General features: G+C 34.7%; 3 protein-coding genes across 4 annotated transcripts; all 3 read left to right on the forward strand.

Moving 5' to 3' along the window:
* The first annotated feature begins 2,415 nt into the window (after positions 1–2,415).
* Positions 2,416–8,407, forward strand: LOC113075337 (C-type lectin domain family 17, member A-like). Its single transcript, XM_026248042.1, has 5 exons — positions 2,416–3,116; positions 6,890–7,021; positions 7,115–7,242; positions 7,320–7,426; positions 7,506–8,407. Exons 1-5 carry the CDS (start codon positions 2,975–2,977, stop codon positions 7,645–7,647), a joined length of 651 nt encoding a protein of 216 aa, XP_026103827.1. The 5' UTR covers positions 2,416–2,974; the 3' UTR covers positions 7,648–8,407.
* Positions 8,408–8,468: 61 nt separating this feature from the next.
* LOC113075342 (CD209 antigen-like protein E) lies at positions 8,469–11,902 on the forward strand. Of its 2 annotated transcripts, none has more exons than XM_026248046.1 (5): positions 8,469–9,513; positions 9,594–9,887; positions 10,080–10,174; positions 10,365–10,465; positions 11,222–11,902. In XM_026248046.1, the coding sequence occupies exons 1-5, from the start codon at positions 9,390–9,392 to the stop codon at positions 11,346–11,348; spliced, it is 741 nt and encodes a 246-aa protein (XP_026103831.1). In that variant the 5' UTR covers positions 8,469–9,389; the 3' UTR covers positions 11,349–11,902. The 2 variants fall into 2 exon arrangements, with proteins under 2 accessions (XP_026103831.1, XP_026103830.1); XM_026248045.1 differs by having other exon boundaries at positions 10,035–10,174; positions 11,222–11,899.
* A 224-nt stretch (positions 11,903–12,126) lies between these two features.
* Positions 12,127–17,762, forward strand: LOC113075345 (C-type lectin domain family 10 member A). The gene is made up of 8 exons (XM_026248049.1): positions 12,127–12,325; positions 12,418–12,711; positions 12,857–12,984; positions 13,082–13,173; positions 13,285–13,431; positions 13,522–13,528; positions 17,191–17,297; positions 17,409–17,762. The coding sequence occupies exons 1-8, from the start codon at positions 12,304–12,306 to the stop codon at positions 17,536–17,538; spliced, it is 927 nt and encodes a 308-aa protein (XP_026103834.1). The 5' UTR covers positions 12,127–12,303; the 3' UTR covers positions 17,539–17,762.
* The last annotated feature ends 5,410 nt before the right edge of the window (positions 17,763–23,172 follow it).

Genomic DNA, 23,172 nt, shown 5'->3' on the forward strand with positions numbered 1-23,172 from the left:
TCTTAGCCTCTTTAACACTGCAAGTTATCATAGAACATTTAGTCAGATTGTCATGCTCTTTTTAACCATGTAAACAGTGCATTTACACAACATTTCAGTTTTCACAAAACCCACAACAAACAACAAAAAACTCTCTGAAAACGGTGTCCTCTGTTCACCGGTTGTAGACGTTTATAAATGCTGCACATAAAAATGGTGCTGTCTTCCGCTTCAGAGTTCCTGCTGCCGGTGTGAATGCATACTTAACATAATGTTAATAATGTATAAAATATTAACTGTGCAGTGTAAGAATCTTTAGTAACATAACTGTCTGAGATCACGATGAAGTGATAACTGTGTAGTGGTTATTATGAGTGCTCTTTGCAAGCTTCCTATGCAATCCATTTAAAAAGGTAGAACTTTGCTTTTCAGTCAGGCACACGTTGTAAAGTTTTTGGAATGACATCTGCGTATTTATGCAATATTCTCTCTCAAAGTAGTAGTGTTTGACATGGTGATAATCATAGCTATAGACAGTATAAAATACGCTCCAGTGATTATTTCTGGAACCTGGTTGATACGTTAACTATATACAGTACAAAAACAACAAAATACAAATTCACTAAATGAAAGAATCAAATAAATGTATATTTAGAAATTAAGCACTTAACTAAAATAAGTATTAATAAAATAAATAAGTAGAAAAGGCTAACTATAAACAGCTTGCTTTCATTTAGTGAAAGAAGCCTACTCTTCACCTGATTTAGAAGAAAGCTCCTCCTCTGGTCTCAGTGATGCGAGGACAACCTTTTAGGGTACATGTAATATCTGAGCGAGAACAGAGCCAATTCAGAAAAGAACAATGTATATTAGTGTATTGTATAAAAGCACACATCCAGATTTGTGTAAGTGAAGGACATACGCTTGTGAGTGAAGATTTGTGCTGGGGCATGACATGGATTGTGTAACATTATGCACTCTCAACATTGTCAATAAGATCACACTATAGAAATTGCATAAAATTAAGTATAAAGAGGAGAATAAAGTGGCCCTAGGTAGCTGCCTAGACAGGCCAGGATCGGTTGCTGCCAGACACAGTTAGAAATGTACTAAAAACAAGCTTATAGCAAGACATCTGGTAGGGGGAAAATGGGGTAGACCTGCCCCTGGCTAGATCAATGACAGGGGGAGCTGGGCAATTAATAGTAAATATGACCAAAACAGGGTATCACATTTTTTTTTTTTCAGTAGCCTAATAATACAATTGATAAATAGGGGCATTTTTAGTGTTTATGAGGAGTTCTAACTCTGTGCCAAAAGTTTTATTTACATTTTAAATGTTCCTTTATCAGTTTAAAAATGTGTGAGTGAAGTGACATACAGACATGTATGGTGACCCATACTCAGAAGCTGTGCTCTGCATTTAACCCATCCAAAGTGCAATATCATATCACACAGAAAGCAGCACTGAACATCTAATACTGCTCTGTACGTTCATGTTCTGGGCATCTGGAAAACCACATGGAGGAATAGGAGAGAACTGTGGTGTGTTTTAGTCATCAGGGTGGTATGATTATCTATGCAATAAAACATGAAGATGGATCTGTGAGAAGAATATTGTAAAGTATCACATACCATGATTTACATGTTTTTTTTTTTTTTTCACAGTATGTTTGACATGAATAATAGGGTTTACATTCTAATTCAATCGCATGTAAAAAAAATAAAATAAAAACTAAATAATAATATTAATAATAATAATAATAATTATTATTATTATTTCAAATAGAGATCATGACTCTACTATAAACAGACATATTTTTGTGGAAAGCATTGTGCAATAAACATTTCCAACTCATAACCACCCTCATCTTGTTTTACTTAAAAGTCATATGAGCACAGCACGCAGAGTAGTTCTGTCAGGACCACTATTGTCAAAATAATAGATACTTAGCATGGACTTTTTGGCGGCATTGTTTGGCGGTATGGTACTGTTCTGGGCAAAAAAAAATCTATATAACTATAGCTACATGTGATCAGCTGAGAATCAGCTGAGGCAAGCTTGAATCACGAGACCTGTCAGATCTAACGCTAATGCTTAATTTCAGGACCACTATCATCAAAATGATAGTTAGCATTGACTTTTGTTTAATAAGTTTGTATGTACAGACATCTGTGGAGGCCATTTTTGGTAGATTTTACAAGGATTTTTTAAAATAGTGTTCATATCCATATCGTATCGACCAAAATTAAGTAATATATTGTGATATAAATTTATGCCATATTGTCCAGCCCTATTATAATCATGATAAGACATTTTCATACTGTTACATCTCTAATGTTGGGTAAAACAGGTTAACATTTTAAATTATGAGGAATTAATTTATTAATTTATTTACTCTCTCTCTTAAAATGATATTTCACCCAAATATTTAAATACTGCCAATGACTACCAGCAACTATTTGACTACCAGCACTCTTCAAAATATCATCTCCTGTAAAAGAAACTTATACATGCTGAGGCAAGTTATACGTCTTGCATGGTTGGAACAACTTGACGTTGAGTAAATGATGACAGAACTATCCCTTTAATAAAACACGCAAATGGTTTCATGTCATCACATCACATCTGTACTATGACTTTTGCTTGTGTTTGCAATCAATGAAGTGGGCCTAATTGCCGACAACCTGCTGATGTGAAGTAGTTTTGGCACATCGCTGGTGCAATGCAACTGCTTTGACAGAAAAGACAGTAGAAGTAAAATGTGTCTAATGCTATAAGAGGAAGGCCACAGCACCCTACCCCCAATCTCACAAAATTAATTTCTGAGTATTTCTCTAAATAGTCAGGATAAAAATGTAAGTGTCTGAACAAGATGTCATATGACCACAGTGATGCATTATTAAATTGAAACCCAAAAAGCAGAACTTCAGAGCAGTCTAGTCTACTTGAAACAAAAGTTTCCACACTTAACTCTAGCAGACTGAATGCAGTATGTCTAACTCTGGCAACATGAACATTTCTGATAAACATGGGATGGAAAGAGAATATGAAGAGATGGATATAAAGAGCAGTAATGTCAATGCAGAAAGAGAGTACATGAACAACAAGAGATACCAAACACCTCGAAATACAGGTACTGAGACTCATTTTATTATTATAACAAATGGCAGATTATGTCTAAACAAATAATGTTTTGCATGGCACACAAAATTGCTAATTTGACAGCTGTCACATGAACATGGTAGTGCATCAAGGTACTGAACATAAGACTTCCTAACCGAGCAGAAACAGCTGTCCCCTCTGGGAAGTCGTGGCCTAGTGGTTAGAGAGTTTGACTCCTAACCCTACACTGTAAAAAATGTACTGTAGAATTTACAGGATTTTACTGGCAAAAAAGTTGCCAATAAAATCCTGTAAAAATGATGTTAATTGCTGTAAAATGGATTACAGGAAATTACTGCAAAGCAAATTACAGTTAATTGCTCTATGTGAAATACAGTAGTTTGTAGTATTTTTTTACAGTAACATTGAATTTTACAAGTTTATTTTACAGCAATATTTTGTAAATTCACTAAAGTACAGTATTTACCTGGCAAAAAAGTTGCCAATAAAGTCCTGTAAATATATTTTACAGCATTTTTTGTAATTTCATTAAATTACAGTATTTAACTGGCAACAAAAGTTGCCAATAAAATTGTGTAAATACCCCGAAATACAATATGATGTTGTAATAATTTAACACTGAAACTGCTTTAAAGAATAATTTTAACAGTAAACTATAAAATACTGATATAAATGCATTATCATGAGCTCTTTCTTAATACATTTACAAATGAATGAAAACCAATTCAATGATGATGCAAATAAGTATTTATTAAAACTGGCAGAAAGACATTGCAAGGCTTTTACTGGTTAAATAAAATTTTCAGTTTTTCAAAAGTTAAATCTTATCATAAAAATAGCATAGCATCACAAATAACTGTTTTAAAAAAGCCATATTCAGAGTAGAACATTAACTTTCTATAAAAATGAAGCTCAATCAACAGAATTTGTATAATTTTTTAAAACATTAAAAAAAAAAATGTTTTAAAGAAAAGGATTCAAATAAAATGCTGGAAACAACATTAAATCACAAATTCTGTTGTTTGAGCTTATGTTCTATTAAATGAAGAATATTCCTGCAAAAGACAATTTAATAAATACATACTGAAAGTCCATCAACTTTCTGAGATGAGCACACACATGAGGGTTGTCCCTCTTCTGAGACTTTTCCACTTGTTTTGCCTCTATGTGTCCGTCTTGTATCCAGGGAGTGTAGTGATTCCAAGAAAACATCTGCACATAAAAACAAGCAGAAGCATCAGGATAAAGTTAAGTATTGAATGAAACTAGCTCAATAAAATACATTTCAAAATGCCACTTATACAATACAATCAGCATTTACCAGTACTTAAAAGGTTACTCCACCCCAAAATGAAATTAATCACTTACCTCAATGTCGTTCCAAACCTGTAAAAGCTTCGTTCGTCTTCGGAACACAATTTAAGATATTTTGGATGCAACTGGGAGGATTGTGACTGTCCCACTGACTGCCAAGTCAATACCTTTGTCAAGGCCCAGAAAAGTATGAACGTCATCATCAGAATAGTCCATCAGTGGTTCAACTGTAACGCTATGAAGCGACGACAATGCTTTTTGTATGAAAAGAAAACAAAAATAACGATTTATTCAACAATTCGCCTCCTATGAGTCAATGTAGTGCCATTTTTGGAGAGTATCTGTTGGACACACACTACATAGCCTGTTCTGTGTCAGCTGGGTCACATGGACACGCTTTCTATGTTTATTTACGCTTTGATTTGAACGAAAACAGCTATGATAACGACTTTGTTGAATAAAGTTGTTCTTTTTGTTTTCTTGTAGCTTTGTAAAATTACAGTTGAACCACTGATGGCAGATGGACTATTCTGACAATCCTTTTCATACTTTTCTGGGCTTATACATTGCTAATTGTTTGGCAGTCAGTGGGACAGACGCAAGCCTCCCGGTTCTCATCTGAAATATCTAAAATTGTGTTCCGAAGATGAACATAGCTTTTACGGGTTTGGAACGACATTAACAGTTAACAGTGATGAATGACTACATTTCATTTTGAATTAGCAACCTTTTTCGCGAATGAAATTACTTAACTAAAACTTGTTACCTTTGAAAAAATTAATGTTTGCAAAAGATGCCTGCTCCCGGGACGCACAATGTATGAATTCACAACCATCAAATACTCAAAAGCCACTGGGTGGACCTGAAATGAATAAATATAAGCACCTACAAGAGATAAAGAAAATAATCTTGTGATTTCTTTAAAGCATTATGTACTGTAAATGAGACCAAAATTAACACCCAAAAATGCATATATTTAAGAATAGACAAACTATTATAAATTTTATAATTTATGATTATAAGTTGTAATATTACTTTGTAGAACTGTACCACCAATCAAATTAAATAATTAGCAGTGCAAAATTATATGAAATGTGAAAATTCAATTAATAAATGTTGGAAAAATGCAATGCTACTTATTAAACCCGAAATACAACAACAGTTTATATTGTGTCTAAAAAAGTAAGTAACTTGTTAACTAATTGTTTATTGAACTATGTATTTGCAATCGTGATACTCAGCAAAACAGCTCACTTGTGATGCTTCTTATATGTTATAAATAAACTCAACAGTTGAACATTTAACTTACCTCATGCATTGTCTGTGAGTTTATGTGTGCTGTTAAGCTTTTTTGATGTTGAATGAAACGTTAATATAATCAGAATCATTCTCGCGTTTCGATGCTTCCTCAGTCTTTTTTTTTTTTTTTTTTTTATCAGGCTAACTTGTGCAGTCGGGCATATAAAGATGTCTTTCACTTATTATAGTATGGCGTGGAGTCAATATGGGATAGTTGAACACATATTAACGAATGAAATTTCAAATTTTGCTCTTAGTCAGTTATTTAGATAGATATTAACATTAGTTACTATGACAATCGTTCGCATTAGGTAAACACTACTTTTAAATGTTATCAATAAGAACATTTTACATTTGGCGTAACTATGCTATGATAGCAATTCCCAGTTTACTGCACAGAAGTTACCAAGGCCACTAAATGTCAGGATAGGAGGCTATTGTGACATGAAATCGCTTATATATTAACTTAAATAAATATAAAAGGTTATATTTCTTAAGTATAATTAAGTGAACTTACCAGGAATTATGAATAAAGCCTCTTATCTTCAATCGTTCTTGGGCTGCTCCAGTCGGCTGGGTTTCTGAATTTGAATGATGTGCGCGCAATCCCATAATGCCACACTACAGTAAGTTAGTGTAGGAAACACCTGCTTCTTGTAAATGAATTACAGTTGACGTGGAAATATACTGTTAACAACTGTAAAACCTTATTTGACCCATAATGCATTGCGAATTACAGCTGCATCTTGTAAAATGTTTATACAGTAAAATTCTGTAAATTTTTGCTGTAGAAACTACAGGTTGTGGGTTTGAATCTTGGGCTGGCAATACCACAACTTAGGTGCCCTTGAGCAAGACATCGAACCCCCGGCTGCTCCCTGGGTGCCACAGCATAAATGGCTGCCCACTGCTCCGGGTGTGTGTGTGCGCGTGTTCGCTGCTCTGTGTGTGCACTTTGGATGGGTTAAATGCCGAGCATGAATTCTGAGTATGCGTCACCATTCTTGGCTGAATGTCCCTATTTACATTTTTAGTGGTACATTTTGTGATGGGCACTGGGAGCAATAATATTTGAAGTTGGACTGCAAAAAAAAAAAATCTACCCCTAACCAGTAACGACACACTTTTAGGCATTAGTGAGTTATCTTAAATCTGTCGTTTACATTTCAGTGAGGATAAGAAACTACAGAGCATCTGTGGTGTGTCTGGTTCTGCTGTGTGTTCTTCTGCTGACTGCAGTCATAGTGCTGTGTGTCCACAGCCATACAAACAAAGACCTGACAAAGGAGACACATCTGCTTGGTAACTTTACGGGACACAATCTGTTTAAAATATTGTTGTGTAGTTCAGTGCAGATGGGAAAAGTGCTAACAGTTGAACTGGTTGTGTTTACAGATGGATGGATTTACTATCAATCCAGTATTTACTTCATTTCCTCTAAAATAAAGAGCTGGTCTGAGAGCAGAAGATACTGTACAGAGAAAGGAGCAGATCTGATCATCATAAACAACAGAGAGGAACAAGTGAGTGAAACATATTTTGTGTATGATAAGCAATCAGTCCAATCAATTTTATGGTATATTTGTAATGATTTCTTCAGGATTTTGTGAAGAAAATATCTGCTGATGCTAAAGTCTGGATTGGTCTGACTGACAGTGATGTTGAGGGCACATGGAAATGGGTTGATGGCAGCACACTGACCTCTGGGTGAGAAAATAACTGATTTGAACTGATTATTGTGTAATAAAAGCAGTACTGAACATCTAATTCTGATCTGTTGTTGCAGGTTCTGGTATCCTCGAGAACCCAATGGACATATAAGAGAGGACTGTACTCTAAATGATTCATCAGGATGGGCTGATTATCCATGTAGTGACAATTATAAATGGATCTGCGAGAAGAGCCTTGTATTGTATTCGATGCACTGAAAATACATGAAGTACAGACTGAATGTAGTGTCGCACTGCTTTATGGCCAGATGAGACACAAATATGCAGACATACATATAAGCAGGCTGCAGGCGGTTGGTTTATTTATTTTTGGCATCTGGTCATTTTCATTATCACAAATTTACTTCTCTTAAATTAAAAAAAAAACAAAAAGCTCTTTGCTGTTGCAACGTACACAATAATAATAATTGTAAAAAAAATCTGATTTTTTTTTCTTTCATATGTGCTTATATAGGCTCCTTTTGTGTCATTTTGGAGTTTCTAAGTGTCTGAAAAAAGCTTGCAAAAAATACAGATTTTTGAGAATCACCGTTTAATGATTATTTTTTGGTTTACTTTGCTGGATATATCAAATTATGACAAAATAAAAATTTGAAACAAGATACAAGGTCTATGCTTAATTTCATGAAGTGTGCGATTAATCACAATTAATCACAGAAAAAGGGTGTGATCAATCTGATAAATTTTTTTTATCATTTAACAGCCCTTAAAATACATGTCTAAAATGCATGTGGAAGTGGCTCTGAGGAACAGAGGGAAATTGCACAATATATTTGACTGAGTTCGCATTAATATATTAAAATTTAGGTACTAACACTCAATTTTTATGGGTAAATAAGACACAACGATGCATCTTTTGTAATGGTACTGCCCCAGAGATAACTCTTGTATCATTTTTTTCCAGTTTTGTGAACAAAAGCAACTAAATAAAAAAGGTGAATGTCAAGATATTCTGTAAAAAAAAAAAAAAAAAAAAAAAACCTGAATGAATACCTGAATGCATATACAGTGGCTCATAATCAACTCAGTTCAGTGTCAGCATTACTATATAAATAACGTTTTTTTTTTGCCTTCTTGAGTGATTTTGTACTAATCTGTTCTGCTTTCCTGACTAACAGCTTACAGAAGAGGAACTAGCAGCTTTGGAGGAAGACAAAGATTTGAGATGACAAAGAGATCAAAACAGCGTGTCAGAAATGTCATTATTTTACTACATTTAATAGATCATTTGCACTCAGTTGATGAGCTGAGCTGAGAGCAAAAGTTCAAAATGTATAATATGTGTCATTTAGGTACTAGTATTAAGGTACTACAAACATGCACTAAATAAGGGGTAAATAAGGGACAAATGTGTATCCTTAAAAAAGGTTGAGCTCCAATTACAGCTTTTACTGAGAGTGTAAAGAGAGAGAAGCATATCTGATCATAAATAAGCAGATTATCATAAACAACAAAGGAAAAAGGGACTAAAATAAAAGTTTGAAGTGCTTTATTTTCATAAAACTCAAATTTGTCTGTCTTTTGTTTATAAGTCTAAAGTTTCTATGGTTCAAATCCAAAATCTCCTTCACTGTGATCTCTAGCCCTTAGACACTTGATGAAAAATGTTTCTTAAATTCACAAATGATTGCACAGGACTGAAAATGTGCAGAACTACATATTTTCATAACTAGTTGGAGGGTTTTATGACAGATTAGAACAAATAATTATGCAGGAAGTCCTACAAGCAAACAGTTTACATTGGAAAAAACATAGATTTCTCAGTACTTCTTTTTTTTTCTTTTTTTACAAGCAGACAGGAAACGACTCCTCGGTGTGGTCATAGAGGTTTAGTTAATGTTCAGCTTCTTAAAGCGTTAGTACATAGCGGTGCACTCCACACACCAGAAACTTTGACTCTAGATGTAACACACACCAGTAGAAGCATCGGGATACGAAAGATGGAAAGAAAAGGTGCAGTGGAGACAATCACTGATGTCAACAGAGATGCTAGATACCGTCATAATGTCAGGACAGAATCAGAGAACACCGACACCAAGAGACACCAAACACCTCAACACACAGGTACTGAGAATCATTTCATCATAGTATCACAAACTAACATGTGAGTTAAATATGTGTTTAAAAATATTTGTGATCTACAGGAAGTGGCTGTGTGAAGGTCAGAAGCTTCAGAGCAGCTGTAGTGTGTTTGGTTCTGCTGTGTGTTCTTCTGCTGACTGCAGTCATAGTGCTGGGCGTCAATCTCCATGATATGATTGAGGAGTTTTACATCAAGAACAAAAACATCACAGATGTAATAGACGAGTTAGAGAAAAGAAAATCCAACTTGGCCAGTGATGTTACAGAATTATCAGTTAAGAATACAAATCTATGTAAACAAAATGAAACATTACATAAGGAGATGAAAGAATTGTGGCTGAAGATAAGCAAAATGGGTAATAAAGAACTACTCTAAAACTACACAAATATTAAATATTAAAAGGAAACAGGCGATATGTTTTGGGTATAACCTGCTATAAATAAGTTGTCAATAAATGTGGATGGGAATACCAAGCAAACTATTGTACTCCTTGTATTTACAGATGGATGGAAGTGCTATCAATCCAGTCTCTACTATGTTTCCTCAGATGTTTCCCCAGTGATGAAAAACTGGAATGAGAGCAGAAGAGACTGTAAAGAGAGAGGATCAGATCTGATCATCATAAACAACAAAGAGGAACAAGTGAGTGGAAATGGGGTGTTTGTCAAGTGCTGAACTATAATTTATACATTTGTGGGCTTTCTGAGACATCTTCATGCAAAAAATAGATTCATATGTAAAACAAATACAAGAGCATTTACAGGGTAAGGTTGTGTTTATTATATTTACAAATGTGTTTGTTTATTCAAACATATTTCCATTGTATTATTAGGACTTTGTGAAAACGATTTCTGGTGGTTCTGAATTCTGGATCGGTCTGATTGAGGTGGACAGCACATGGAAATGGGTTGATGACAGCTTACCGATCACTGAGTGAGAAATCAATTAATTAAAATATGTACTTCTACCTAAAATATCTCAGACTATTATTCTACTTCTAGAACCAAACTGATCAAATTAAATACCTTCAAAATCGTTTAAGTTCCATCCACCAAACTCCACTCAGAACTACAGACTCTTCTGACATAGTCTACCATCTGCCAGTTCATCTATCCATCCATTCAACTACTCACAACCTAGATACACACCGGCCCCTTTTGTCAAAAAAAAAAAAAAAAAAACTAAGCAAAACAAACAAAACAAACAAACAAAAAAATCATTGGTTGTGGTTGCCAGAATTTTAACGTAAATTACAGTAGCAACATTTTAGGTTTTAACTTAAATTTACAGTTAAATAGTGACATTTCATTTACTGATATAATGTTAATATACCAGCATATTGAAGTATTGGAATTTGTTTTGTACCTGTGTAATACACTGATAGCGTGATGAGAGTCACATGATGAACCAAAGCCTATTACTTATAGAAGGGGCAAAGTATAATTCACACAAACACTAAACACCATCATCGTAACACACACACACACACACACACACACATACACACACACACAAAAAATAAATAAATAAAAAAAAACATCATATTTTAAATTAAATACACGAAATTACATATTCTTTGTCTGCATAGCCATTAAAACAGTCAAACTTACCAAATTATTTTAAACAAAATCAAAGTTAGTCCTGTCTTTATCTCACAGGCAGACATCTAATTCTAGTCTGTTGTTGCAGGTTATGGGCTTCTGGAAAACCTAGTGATAGCTCTGGTAATAAGGATTGTGCTGTAAATCTGTCATCAGGGTTTGCTGAATATTCATGTGATCAAAAACGTAAATGGATCTGTGAGAAGAACATTTGAAAGAAATAATTACACTGTTAATAAAGGGTTGTAAAAACATGATGGGTCTCATTTCAGTTATTCTTCATAACTACATGTTCTCATGTAATAAAACATCTTTATCACTGAAACTCTGAGTAAGCTTTTTTATTATTCTATTGCATTTTGTTACTGATACAACATCTAGCAAAGTCACACTTAAAGCTAAAAAGTTTCAAGATTAACACCAACTCAGCGGATAAGTTTGGGGTTGATAATTGGTGATAAGTTTGTGGTTGATGATAATGATGGTGGCTATTTAGTTTTTCCTTCAATTCTGCCTGGTAACACTTGTGACGCAGAAACTACACACTTCACATTTAGTTCATCCAAAAAAAACAAATTATGTTATTAATTACTCACCCTCATATCGTTCCAATCCCATACGACGTTCATTTGTCTTTACATCACAAAGTGAGCCGTCTGACCCTGCATATACACCAATGCAACAGTCATGTTTAATGCTCAGAAAGGTAGTAAGAACATTGCTAAAATGCGAGATCCATGTGAGATCAGTACCTTAACCTTAATTTTGAACATGGTAGTTGTGTTGCTGTATAGGCAGGGTCAGAAAGCTCTCGGATGTCATCAAAGAAATCTTAATTTGTGTTTCAAAGATAAACAAAGGTCTTACATGTTTGGAACAGCATGAGGGTGAGTAATAATAAAAAAAAATTATAATTTCAATCATTTATAAAAGAAAATACAAATTCAACCAAAGGCAAAGCAACATGACTAGTTTTTCTACAAGTGTGTGTACGTAGATCTTAATCTTTTATCATTTATCTACAAAAATGCTTTTATATAAGCAAACAGGATATGACTGCTCAGTGTGGTCACAGTGGTGTGGTTAACGTTCAGCCTCTTAAAGTACTGGTACACAACGGTGCAGTCCACACACCGGAGACATACACAGTTTGATTCTAAAAGACCGACAATGTGCAAGGGGAACAGCACAGGTACTGAGACTCATTTCATTATTGCAATAACTAGCACACACATTTTAGTCCTGTGCGTGATTAAGATTTATCTTCATATCCATCATTTTCAGGAAGTGATTCTGTGAGGATCAGAAGATACAAAAAAGCTACGGTGTATTTGGTGCTTCAGTGTGTTCTTCTGTTGGAGGCCATTATTTTGCTGATTACTGAACACAGAACTAAGAGTAACAAGTTTGAAAACAGTGAGGAAGACTTCAATAAAACAAAAATGAAGCTACTTTCTGATATTCATGACATGTTAAATGAAAAGGTCAAATTCGAAAATGAGATTAAGGAAATTATCCCAAAAAACCTCCAGTTAACTGAGGGGAACAAACTGCTGTCAAAACATCTTCGTGAAATGGGTAATCTTGAACTATACACTAAAACTACACAAATATTAATTTTTAAAAATATATTGTATGTGTGTAGTACAAGCTGTTATTAGTAAGTTTCAATTCAGGGTAAATTAGAACAAAAGGCTTGCAACTAATCTGACTGTGTTACCAGATGGATGGAGGTGTTATCAATCCAATCTATACTACATTTCCTCTGAAGAGAAAAACTGGAGTGAAAGCAAACAAGACTGTTCGAAGAGAGGAGCAAATCTGACTATTATAAACAGCAACGAAGAACAAGTGAGTAAAACACTAACTCAAAATGATTCATTTAATCATATTAAATGTATGTTAGTTAAGATATTAAAACATTATTTTTATTATATTCTATAATTAGGATTTTTTTAAAACTCACGACGATGTCTGGATTGGTCTAAATAATATGGAGGGAACATGGAAATGGGTTGATGGCAGCCCACTGACCTTGAGGTGAGAAATAATTGAATTGACCATATTATTATGTAATAAATGTTTCTCCCAATCTGTATCATATCACATAGAAAGCAGCACTGAACATCTAATGATGGGTTGTAATTTCAGCTTCTGGGCTTCTAGAGAGCCCGATGGAGCAAAGGAGTGTGTTGTGACTTCAAAGAGTCCTGAAAAATCAGAGTGGAAGACACCTCCTTGTAGTTCTACTTTTAAGTGGACCTGTGAAAGAGAACCATCTAATAAAATAAAAAATCTGTAATATGACCACTAACAAGAAGCAGGTAAAATTATAAATGTGTCCTTGTATTGCCTTTCTTTGTAAGCTAAAGATTCTTTCTTCTAAAGTGTCATTGTAATAAATCTTTTTAACTAAGTCATGAATTTAACTATTCAGATAATAAATGTGTTTCTATGTTGTTGGTGCATGTGTGAATCTTTTGAAGCTTTATGCATTTTCAAAACACATAGCAGCTAGAATTGCATTGCTGTTAGGGCTAGGCTAACAGCTAATGTTCACTATGACAGAAGCATGAACTAGCACCTGTTTGCTAATGCTAATATTGCACTTAGCGTTCTTTACACAGGCCCCAGTCTGCTGTTAACTGAGGGCATCCTGAAAGATGCATGTAAAATCTTAAAACCACTGAGAAAGTATCCAAAGGCAGATAAGTAATTTCTTCTTAATGGATTCACTACAGGGGTTGATTAGCTCTTCCTACGAAATATAAATAAAGGACAAAAAAAAGTTTACAATACAACACAAAAGTCACAATACATTTGGATCACAATTAATTCTACTGAAAACCTCAAGAGCAGTCTTATAGAAGCAGAAGTTTCATAAGTTTCAGAATTAGACAGTCTCCATGAACAGATGCAGAACAACATTCACCAATTGAAGGGTTTCAACGTTACAGGAGATACAGGAAATGAACAGGAAAAAGTTCAGAGGATATCATTATTGATGTCAGTGCATTAAAATGTACTTGCAATATATGATCATTGCTTAAGTGACTATGGACAGAGGAAAACAGCAAGGAACCTTAACTTCATATATACTGTATGTATTTTATAATAAGTTTCATAGTGAAAGAAAAAAATAATTATTAAAAAAAAATAATGACATTACATGTTATCGTCTTAACAGGATATCACATGTTTCTGACCACAGCTGCAAAAGCTCAAAACCAGAAAACACTTAGCTTAGAGCAACAACTTTACCAAAGTTTGTGTATACTGTCTATCTATAATATCTGTATTGAATGCAGTGTAAGTCGCTTTGGATTAAATAGTATACCGAATCCATAAATGTAAAGGAAAATGCAAAGAGATAAACACTGCGATGATTTGACTCCAGAGTCACAATAAAACATAAATAAAAAGAAAAAGAAAAAGAAGGTGAAGAGATGGAAATCTATGCGAATGCCAATCCTATAAACAGTCATGATGTCAGGACAGAAACAGAGAACTCAAACACCAAGCAGCTTAACACATGTGTACTATTATAACTACTAACACATTTTAGTTAAGTTAGTGTTAAGGGCCAGATAATATGGTCATGTCAATATGCTATGGTATAATAAAACAGGGGCGTAGCCATCAGAACATTACAATATAACGTTTCTATCTATATAACAATTTTTGAACAGTAAGATTTTTTTTATGTTTTTAAAGAAGTCTTCTGCTTACCAAGCCTGCATTTATTTGAAATATTTGTACTATTAAAATAAAAAAAATATATAAAATGCAATTTTTTCCTGTGGTTTAAAGCTGAATTTTCAGGATCATAACTCCAGTCTTCAGTGTAACATCCTTCAGAAATCATTCTAATATGCTGATTTGCTGATTATCAATATTTTAAACAGATGAGCACATTTTTTCAGCATTCTTTGAGGATATAAAAATAAGTTTTTTAGTTTTTTATCAGAATATCAGAATTTGTGTGACTGGAGTAATGATGCAAAAAAAAAAAAATCAGCTTTGAAATCTCAATAAATTACATTTTGAAATATATTAAAATATAAAAGTTATTTTAAATAGGCTAGTAAAAATATTTCAAAATTTTACTTTTTTTGCTGTACTTTATCAAATAAATGCAGGCTTGGTGAAAAGAAGATATGTCTTTATAAAACATTAACAAGCTTACTGTTCAAAAACTTCTGACTGGTATACCATAGGATACTATAAGGAACTTAAAATGTTCTCTAATTTCTATCTTTTTATTGGCTTAGAAATCTATAACCACTAGACAATAACAAATAATGATTTGTTTATATACTACAAACACTTTTTTTAATCACATAACAAGGCAGAACAGTTTTTATACTGTAATAATAGCATTTTTCATATACTTTATCACCTGCTGGAAATGACTTGAAAAAAACACATATTGTCGCAATCGTGTCTGTTTTTTCTCATAGACTGTATAAAAGGTTTTTCTGTGAAAACAATTGTTTATATACAGTGATAGTTGGACGCTGTTGCCCATATTAGGAGTTTCCTGGTATGATTAACTGCGCGAGAGCGCCCTCCGGCTTCGAGTATGAATGAAACACACACTGCAGGAGAGTTTAGCGCTCCGTGATGTTCGTCTCGCCTTCTAGGTTCAAATAAAACATCAGGTCATGTGCAAACTATCCTGTCTCTTTGAGTTTAAATTTTAATTTATTCACACCAGTTCTTGAAAACATCTATACGAACACACTTGACCGAAAAAGTGCGGGGGACGAATTTTCGTGTTATCAAAAGTGGGGGGGGACATGTCCCCCGCGCCCCCCGCGTAATCTACGCCCCTGTAATAAAAGATGTCTCCTGTGAGGAAATGTCTCTTGGTGACAGAAACCACTTACTGGATTCACTTCGTCTAAAGAATACTGAGACAAAGGAGTTTTTCCCATAGTGTCTTAGCAGATGCAGTACTCATTCCCATATCTCAGGGAACTGATGTTATGCTAGTAACTCAGTATGATATCACATGTTCATGACCACAGCGGTGCCTTATAAAAGTAAGCTCAAAGCAAAAGTCCAGAGCAGTGCAGTCTACTTGAAGGAAATACTTCTAATAATCTCACATTTACATCCATCTCATTAATGCTATGGGCAAAGATGAAGATAAAGAGATGAACATATATGCTAATGAAGATTCTGTAAACCTTCATAATGTCACGACAGAAACAGAGAACACCAGGAAATACCAAACACCTCAACACACAGGTACTGTGACTCATTTCATTATAACAACAAGACACATTTTACACACACACATAACACATTTGAGTTATATGAGTGTTTAATAATCTTCAGGAATTGACTGTGTGAAGATCAGAAGATACCGAGCAGCTGTAGTGTGTTTGGTTCTGCTGTGTGTTCTTCTGCTGACTGCAGTCATAGCGCTGTGTGTCCAGATCCATACAAAAAACACAAACTACACAGGAGACAGCAGTGAGCTACTAATTAACATTACCAATCTCGCAGAAGAGAAAGACCAACTACTAACCAGGAATACAGATCTCACAGAAAAGACAGACCAGCTACGAACTAAGATTGTCAACCTCACAGAAGCGAGAGACCAGCTAGTAGACAAGAACATGCAGCTGGCAAAAGAGAGAGATGGATTATTATCAAGTTACCGGGATCTGATTAAACAAAGAGACCAATTACATCAGGAGAAAAATGAACTGTTGAAAAGTATTCATGGAATGGGTAATTATGGACTATATTAAAACTAAAACAACCACTTGTTAGTAGATCAGTGTTGTGGGAATAAAGTGCTAATAGTTGAATTGTTCTTGTTTACAGATGGATGGATTTACTATCAATCTAATCTTTACTTTGTTTCCTCTGAGAAGAAGAGCTGGACTGAGAGTAGAAGATACTGTACAGAGAGAGGAGCAGATCTGATCATCATCAACAACAGAGAGGAAAACGTGAGTGAAACTAATTTAATAACTATAGTCTAGAGGAAGAAAACATTTATACATTATCATATAAATGTGTTAATTTTTTTCATTTTCTCAGGATTTTGTGAAGAAAATATCAGCTAATGCTAATGTCTGGATTGGTTTGACTGACAGTGAAGTGGAGGGCAGATGGAAATGGGTTGATGGAAGCACACTGACCTCTGGGTGAGAAAACACTGACCTGAACTGATTATTACGTAATAAAGGATTCTCACAGTCAGTATCATAACACACAGAAAGCAGCACTGAACATCTAATGCTGATCTGTTGATGCAGGTTCTGGGATCCTCGAGAACCCAATGGACATAGAGGAGAGAACTGTGCTCTGACTTATTCACCAGGATGGGCTGATTATGCATGTAGTGATCTTTTTCAATGGATCTGTGAAAAGAGCATTTTAAAATAAGTCATCACATGAACTGCAGGTTCATGTAATAAGATACATATGGGTACATTTTCCCCTTAGAATAGCTTTATTAAAACTGCTCCTGCTAAAACACAGGTTTCTTTTTCCCTCCATACAGAATATAATGATATACAACACCAAACAGTGAAATGAAAGTGCAAATACACTAGGGCTGTAGCTATCGAATATTTTAGTAATCGAGTATTCTACCAAAAATTCCATAGATGAATCGAGTAATCGGATAAAATGTGTTTTTGCTTAATTAAAGTCCAATATTAATTATGCAAGAGAAAATACGACTCCTGGGTCTCTTAAAATGAACAACTAAGTTTCCTTTTTAAGAATTTTTTTTTTTTTTTTTAAATGCATAAAATGCAATGCATACATAAAAAATTAACATTTAATTACTACCCATTGCTTCTCTGTCTGTACTTATACTGTGAACAATGACAATAAAGTTGACAGATGAATTAAGTGCATTTAAGTGCCATTCAGTTGGGGTTTTAAATAAAGCATTTTCTGAAATATTAAATATTAAACACATTAAACTTGATTGTATCAATCAATCAATTCAACCAATCATTTATTTCTATAGCCAGTTTAAAAACAACACACGCTGACCAAAGTGCTTTACAGACCCGAAATTACAAACCAAAAAAATATTGCACTAGATCACTAGATGTCAAGGAAATGTTGTTTTGAGCAGTTATTACAATTATTGGGTTTTTGTTAAAGTCACACTAACCTGCCTAGAAATGTTTCACCATCTATCCATAATTGACCTGTTTTGTTTTCAGTGGAAATATTCGTATGTATCCATCTTAAAATATGGAGATACCTAATAAAATATGACATTTAAACTATGTACACTATGTCAAATTTTTACAGTAATCATGACTGTCAGTTCCTCAATTTCCCTCAAATCAAAAGGCGGCATGCTTTTTTATGAATGAGGGAAACATCCTCATAAATATGTGAATAATGACTGAGCTAAGCAGAGATCAATATACTGAGATTTTTCAGATGAGCTGGATGTTGACTACTGAGAATAGTGTTAATGAACTTCCATCTGATCTAAAATGGCTGTCACAGCACTATAAAAGAGACAACTTTCTGTAAATGCTCATGGGATAATGAAAACTGCTGAATGAAAATGAAAAAAAAATCACTTCTTCACAAAATTCATTTAATCACTTTTGACATTGATCTGGATCTTTAGTCTTCTCATTTTTGGATGAACTGTTGCTTTAAGCTGAAATAAACTCTCCTCTCATCTTCTGAGTTTCTTTAGCAGAGAAGGTATTTTAAAGAGGCAAGTGTTCAGTCGACACAGTCGGGGAGAGTTGGAGACATACTAAATGATATTTCGAAGGTCATTAGAATGAAGAACATGACAAAGAAGTCGCTTTTGTATGTGACTTGGCCTTTAACCAGCCTACGGAGGGCTGGTGTCTCATAGCAACTGCAGGTGATACTATGTTTCTTACATTAGAAGTCTGTTCTGAGGTCTTGAGCTTCAAGTTCTAGAAACAAGAAAACCCCAAATGTATCAAAATCATTTTCAGCCAAATGTTTACAAAAGGGTTTCATAAATGCTTGCATTAAAACACACACAAATACCAGAGAACATTATCTGTTACCATTTCCGTGGTTGCCCACATAGGAGGGCAGGTCTATGTGTGTGTGTGTGTGTGTGTTCATCATATGCATGACACACATGATGAAAAACAGCTCATAGAAACCATTTTAAACTGATCTGGTCAACTCATTGGGGAAATATGCAGTGGACACACATTTAATGTCAATAGCCAATCAAGTATAAAGGTAATAGAAGCTTGGCAGCGAGTATTTGGACCATGTAACTGAGGCCTTCACCTCTCTGCTTTATTGATTTACAACCTTTTCAAGCCCTTCAGCAACCTTTATTGATTTCTCACTTTGTTACAATTATTGGGTTTTTGTCCAGTACCTGAGCCAAGAGACATTCAGAATAGGCTTGCCACGATAGACGGTCCTGACGGTGATACCGGTGTTAAGCTGCAACACCAGTTACGTCATTTGCCCACCGCAGCAACGACCCACCATTGTATTGATTTTTTGTAGCAATAAAAATCATTTTGGTCGCACATTGTTTGCTGATTTCCACTTTGTGTCATTTATTTATTTTATTCAACATCAAGATTTGCTAATAAATATTCCACATTTTACTTATTGGTTAGCCTTTTTCCAGTTTTTATACCTATTTAAACTATTAAAATTGTTTACTATTTTATATTAGGCATAGCCTGCCCTATAGCATGGTTTATTTTTATTTGTTTTGCTAATAAAAGTCCTATGTTTTATATATAGGATAAAGTAAATTTGATGTTGCATTTTGTTGTTGCATTCAACTGCCGCTAATTCTTAAAAAGCGCACAGCACTTTTAAGCTATTTAGAATAGAATATATATATATATATATATATATATATATATATATATATATATATATATATATATATATATATATATATATATATATATATATATATATATATATATAATATTGCATGACACTCAACATTTTTTTTTCTTTTATATACAAACAAACAAAAAATATATAAAATTGATGGGTATCAATAAATTGTCTTTCAAAACAACACTTTCTAGAACAACAACAACAAAAAATATTGCTAAAATTATAAAGTTACTTCAAAAGGACTTAAAATGTATTCAAATTAAATAAAAATATATTTTTCCTCCAATTTTTTTTTTTTTTGTAAACAAATAAATAGCTGTTTCTTTCAAAAATAAATAAATCAATAAAAATATTTAAAAACTTTACTTCTGAAACTTTAACAAAAAATACTGTTATAAATAATAAATAAATAACTGTTTAATGTACTAAAAATGTTTAATCAAAGTATTTATTTTGACTCGGAGCCTCTGAGGAATCTGAACTGTTGGCCTGGTCGGGGCAATTGAAAAAAAAAATAAAAAATTTACTGTCAAGCCCTGACAAGGTCACGGCAATCACCGTTTACATTCCTGCACCGTTCTGTGTAATCGTCTTAACCTGAAACAATTTCCGACAATAACATGCGACCATAAGCCAACACTATTAGAGATAATGAGACATTTATTCAAATGTGATTGCATGACTCTCCAACCTAATCTGGGTTAAATACAAACATGCTTTAAAAGGCCCTGCAGCGGCTTTGTCTGAATGAGATTGTGACTATGGTGACAGAGTGTGTTGGGTTAATTATGGCCGTCGTCCACTATTAGCGGTGACGAGGCCACATTCCACTGGTCTGTTCCGATAACTTTCGGCCAGCTTGTAATGAATTGCAATTCAGAGCGGAGAGGAAGCTGCATGTCAAAAACAATTAGACTCGATCAGACTGACTCATAATCACTCTAATTATCCATATTTACATCCTGATTAAATACGTATCTGCTACGATAAGATGCCAATAGTGTATTTATTTGAGACCAACTCCAGGATGGCGAGATAACGAGATGAATGAAGAAATATCGGGAGGATACAATAACCTCGCAACACCGGGGCAGTTTTTCAGGGCCTTTCCAGCCCCTATTTGACAATTACTGACAACTAAATCACAGCCTGACAACAGGAAATCCTCTTACCAGATCATTCCGTGTAACACCTCATGATTTGAGACGGCCCGGTCACTTTGTGTCATTCAGTGACTGTCAAGTTCAGACCGAGCGGCTGCGGAAATTGCTAGGGAAGAAATGGGCAAGGACAGAAAAACCGGGACATGCTGCTCAAAGAAGAGAAACCTGATTCCATCAGAGAGATGAGAGATAAATGGATTCTATGTAAAGATTGAGAGGGAAAGAGAGCAAGACAGCGCAGGTGTGAGACAGACAGAGTGAGAGAAACAGGAAACGCCTCTCAACTCTGTGATTTAACGGTCCGGAGAGCCGTGCCCGGCGGCAGACGGGGAAACAGTTGGCATGCCTCTCATTACGGTGTCATGCTAGTGTCCCTCTCTCTCTCTTTGCCACCTGTCCAGAATACCTAATGCCACCCTGGCATTTTGCCACCACCATTGGCTGACATCATCAAAGCTAGCAAAGGTGGGGCGTCACCCCAGACTGGCAGAGAAGAGATGGGAAGTTGTCTATAGCCATATGTTTTCCCCCTTTCAAACCACAGGTCATTACTGCCACAATTTTTTTTTTTTTTTTCAATTATTTAAGTTTAATTAACCCGTCTATGTGGTCCCTATTACAGGCCAAGAGCTTGATCCTGACAGAAGCCGAGGGTCTTTAGAAGTGCTAAGCATTTGTGAGATCACAGAAAAGCAGTCTGTAATCACATCGTCTACACAGAATACTCAACACAGTTGTCTGACAAAACTGTTGGACAGCATCAAACCCCAACAGCTTGACATGGAGACAGTGCCTACTTCATAATGTGCCATTATAAGTAAAGTTTTGAATCAAGAACTGATTTGGGTTTTAAATAACCAAACACTAAAACCAATTGATGTTCTGCACAGCAAACAATTCCTAAAATGTTCGTTATAGTCAACAGTAATATAAAAGAGTAAATTTCCCAAGTTAGCGACTCCTACAAATTATTATTTTTAGTAAGAAAGTGGTTGCTTTTAGTAAAAAAAATAAAAAATAAACCTGGCTTGACCAGTGAAGCTTGATTCCTGAGCTAATGAATCTTACAAATGGTTCTTTTGAATAAAAACTAACTAGATAAATAAAAACAGTGTGGTGTATGAACAGGTTCTTTTTAGTGCATGAAAAACAAGGAATGACAAGTGATGTCAATTGTTGAACAAAAGACTCTTGAACGATTCATCTTGAATGATTCATCAGAGTGAACCAACAACAATGTGGTTCTAGTTATTCTGTGATTTTGAGTCACTAAATGTTACTGCTTATAAGAGAACTGGACTTCACTCTTTAAAATCGATTTAAAAACAACCAGTGTAGTCTGATTACCATACAAATGATTGTTTCTTTGTTCCCATCCCTAAATATAATACATGGAAAAATGCAGATTCTGTCAAGATAGGAAAAGATCTGGATAGTCAATAGCAGGAGCGTGGTAACCTAACACATGTGCAACCTTTTAATAGCCTTTCCACAATCAATATGCACATTACAACTCCTGAAAAATTCAATACACATATAATTCAATACGTTACTTGAGCTAAAAAGCTTCCTTGGCTATATTAAGAATGATATGAAACCATATAACACATTTCAGTTCTTAAATTTCAACCCACTGTGGACATAAACATCCAAGCATCCATGTAATCAGAAACTTGTTTTTTTTTTTACTTTCTGCCATAACCTTTTGACGTAAACAACTGAACAAGTATCCCCTCCCCTCCACTATTCCCTAGCAGCAAGGCCTAATGGGTAATGTAGTCCATGCTTGTCCTACTGAAGAATCAGTCTTCTCGGATATAAGTTTATTTATTTTTTTTCATTCTCTACAATATTCTGCAAGGCGACAGTGTCCTAAATGCAATTACTGTACACAGCAGATCGGAGCGGAGAGTGTCCGCGGGGATCGCCGGTAAACAGGATGCAGTCAGGGGGTGCAGGAGTTCTGCTGCTGCCTAATTTAATTGGCACAGCTACTCAGCTAGCCCCAGGTGAC

This window comes from Carassius auratus, unplaced genomic scaffold (assembly GCF_003368295.1).
Source record: "Carassius auratus strain Wakin unplaced genomic scaffold, ASM336829v1 scaf_tig00016867, whole genome shotgun sequence".
Lineage (NCBI taxonomy): Eukaryota > Metazoa > Chordata > Actinopteri > Cypriniformes > Cyprinidae > Carassius > Carassius auratus.

Excerpts from the sequence above, each read along its gene's own strand:
- LOC113075342 (XM_026248045.1), top strand. The coding sequence starts at position 9,390 with ATGGAAAGAAAAGGTGCAGTGGAGACAATCACTGATGTCAACAGAGAT. Across the intron at positions 9,514-9,593 it reads CCAAACACCTCAACACACAG|GAAGTGGCTGTGTGAAGGTC; the intron begins GTACTGAGAATC and ends TGTGATCTACAG. Across the intron at positions 9,888-10,034 it reads GCTGAAGATAAGCAAAATGG|ATGGATGGAAGTGCTATCAA; the intron begins GTAATAAAGAAC and ends TTGTATTTACAG.
- LOC113075337 (XM_026248042.1), top strand. The coding sequence starts at position 2,975 with ATGTCTAACTCTGGCAACATGAACATTTCTGATAAACATGGGATGGAA. Across the intron at positions 3,117-6,889 it reads CCAAACACCTCGAAATACAG|TGAGGATAAGAAACTACAGA; the intron begins GTACTGAGACTC and ends TTTACATTTCAG. Across the intron at positions 7,243-7,319 it reads TAAACAACAGAGAGGAACAA|GATTTTGTGAAGAAAATATC; the intron begins GTGAGTGAAACA and ends TGATTTCTTCAG.
- LOC113075345 (XM_026248049.1), top strand. The coding sequence starts at position 12,304 with ATGTGCAAGGGGAACAGCACAG. Across the intron at positions 12,712-12,856 it reads AAAACATCTTCGTGAAATGG|ATGGATGGAGGTGTTATCAA; the intron begins GTAATCTTGAAC and ends CTGTGTTACCAG. Across the intron at positions 13,174-13,284 it reads GGCAGCCCACTGACCTTGAG|CTTCTGGGCTTCTAGAGAGC; the intron begins GTGAGAAATAAT and ends TTGTAATTTCAG.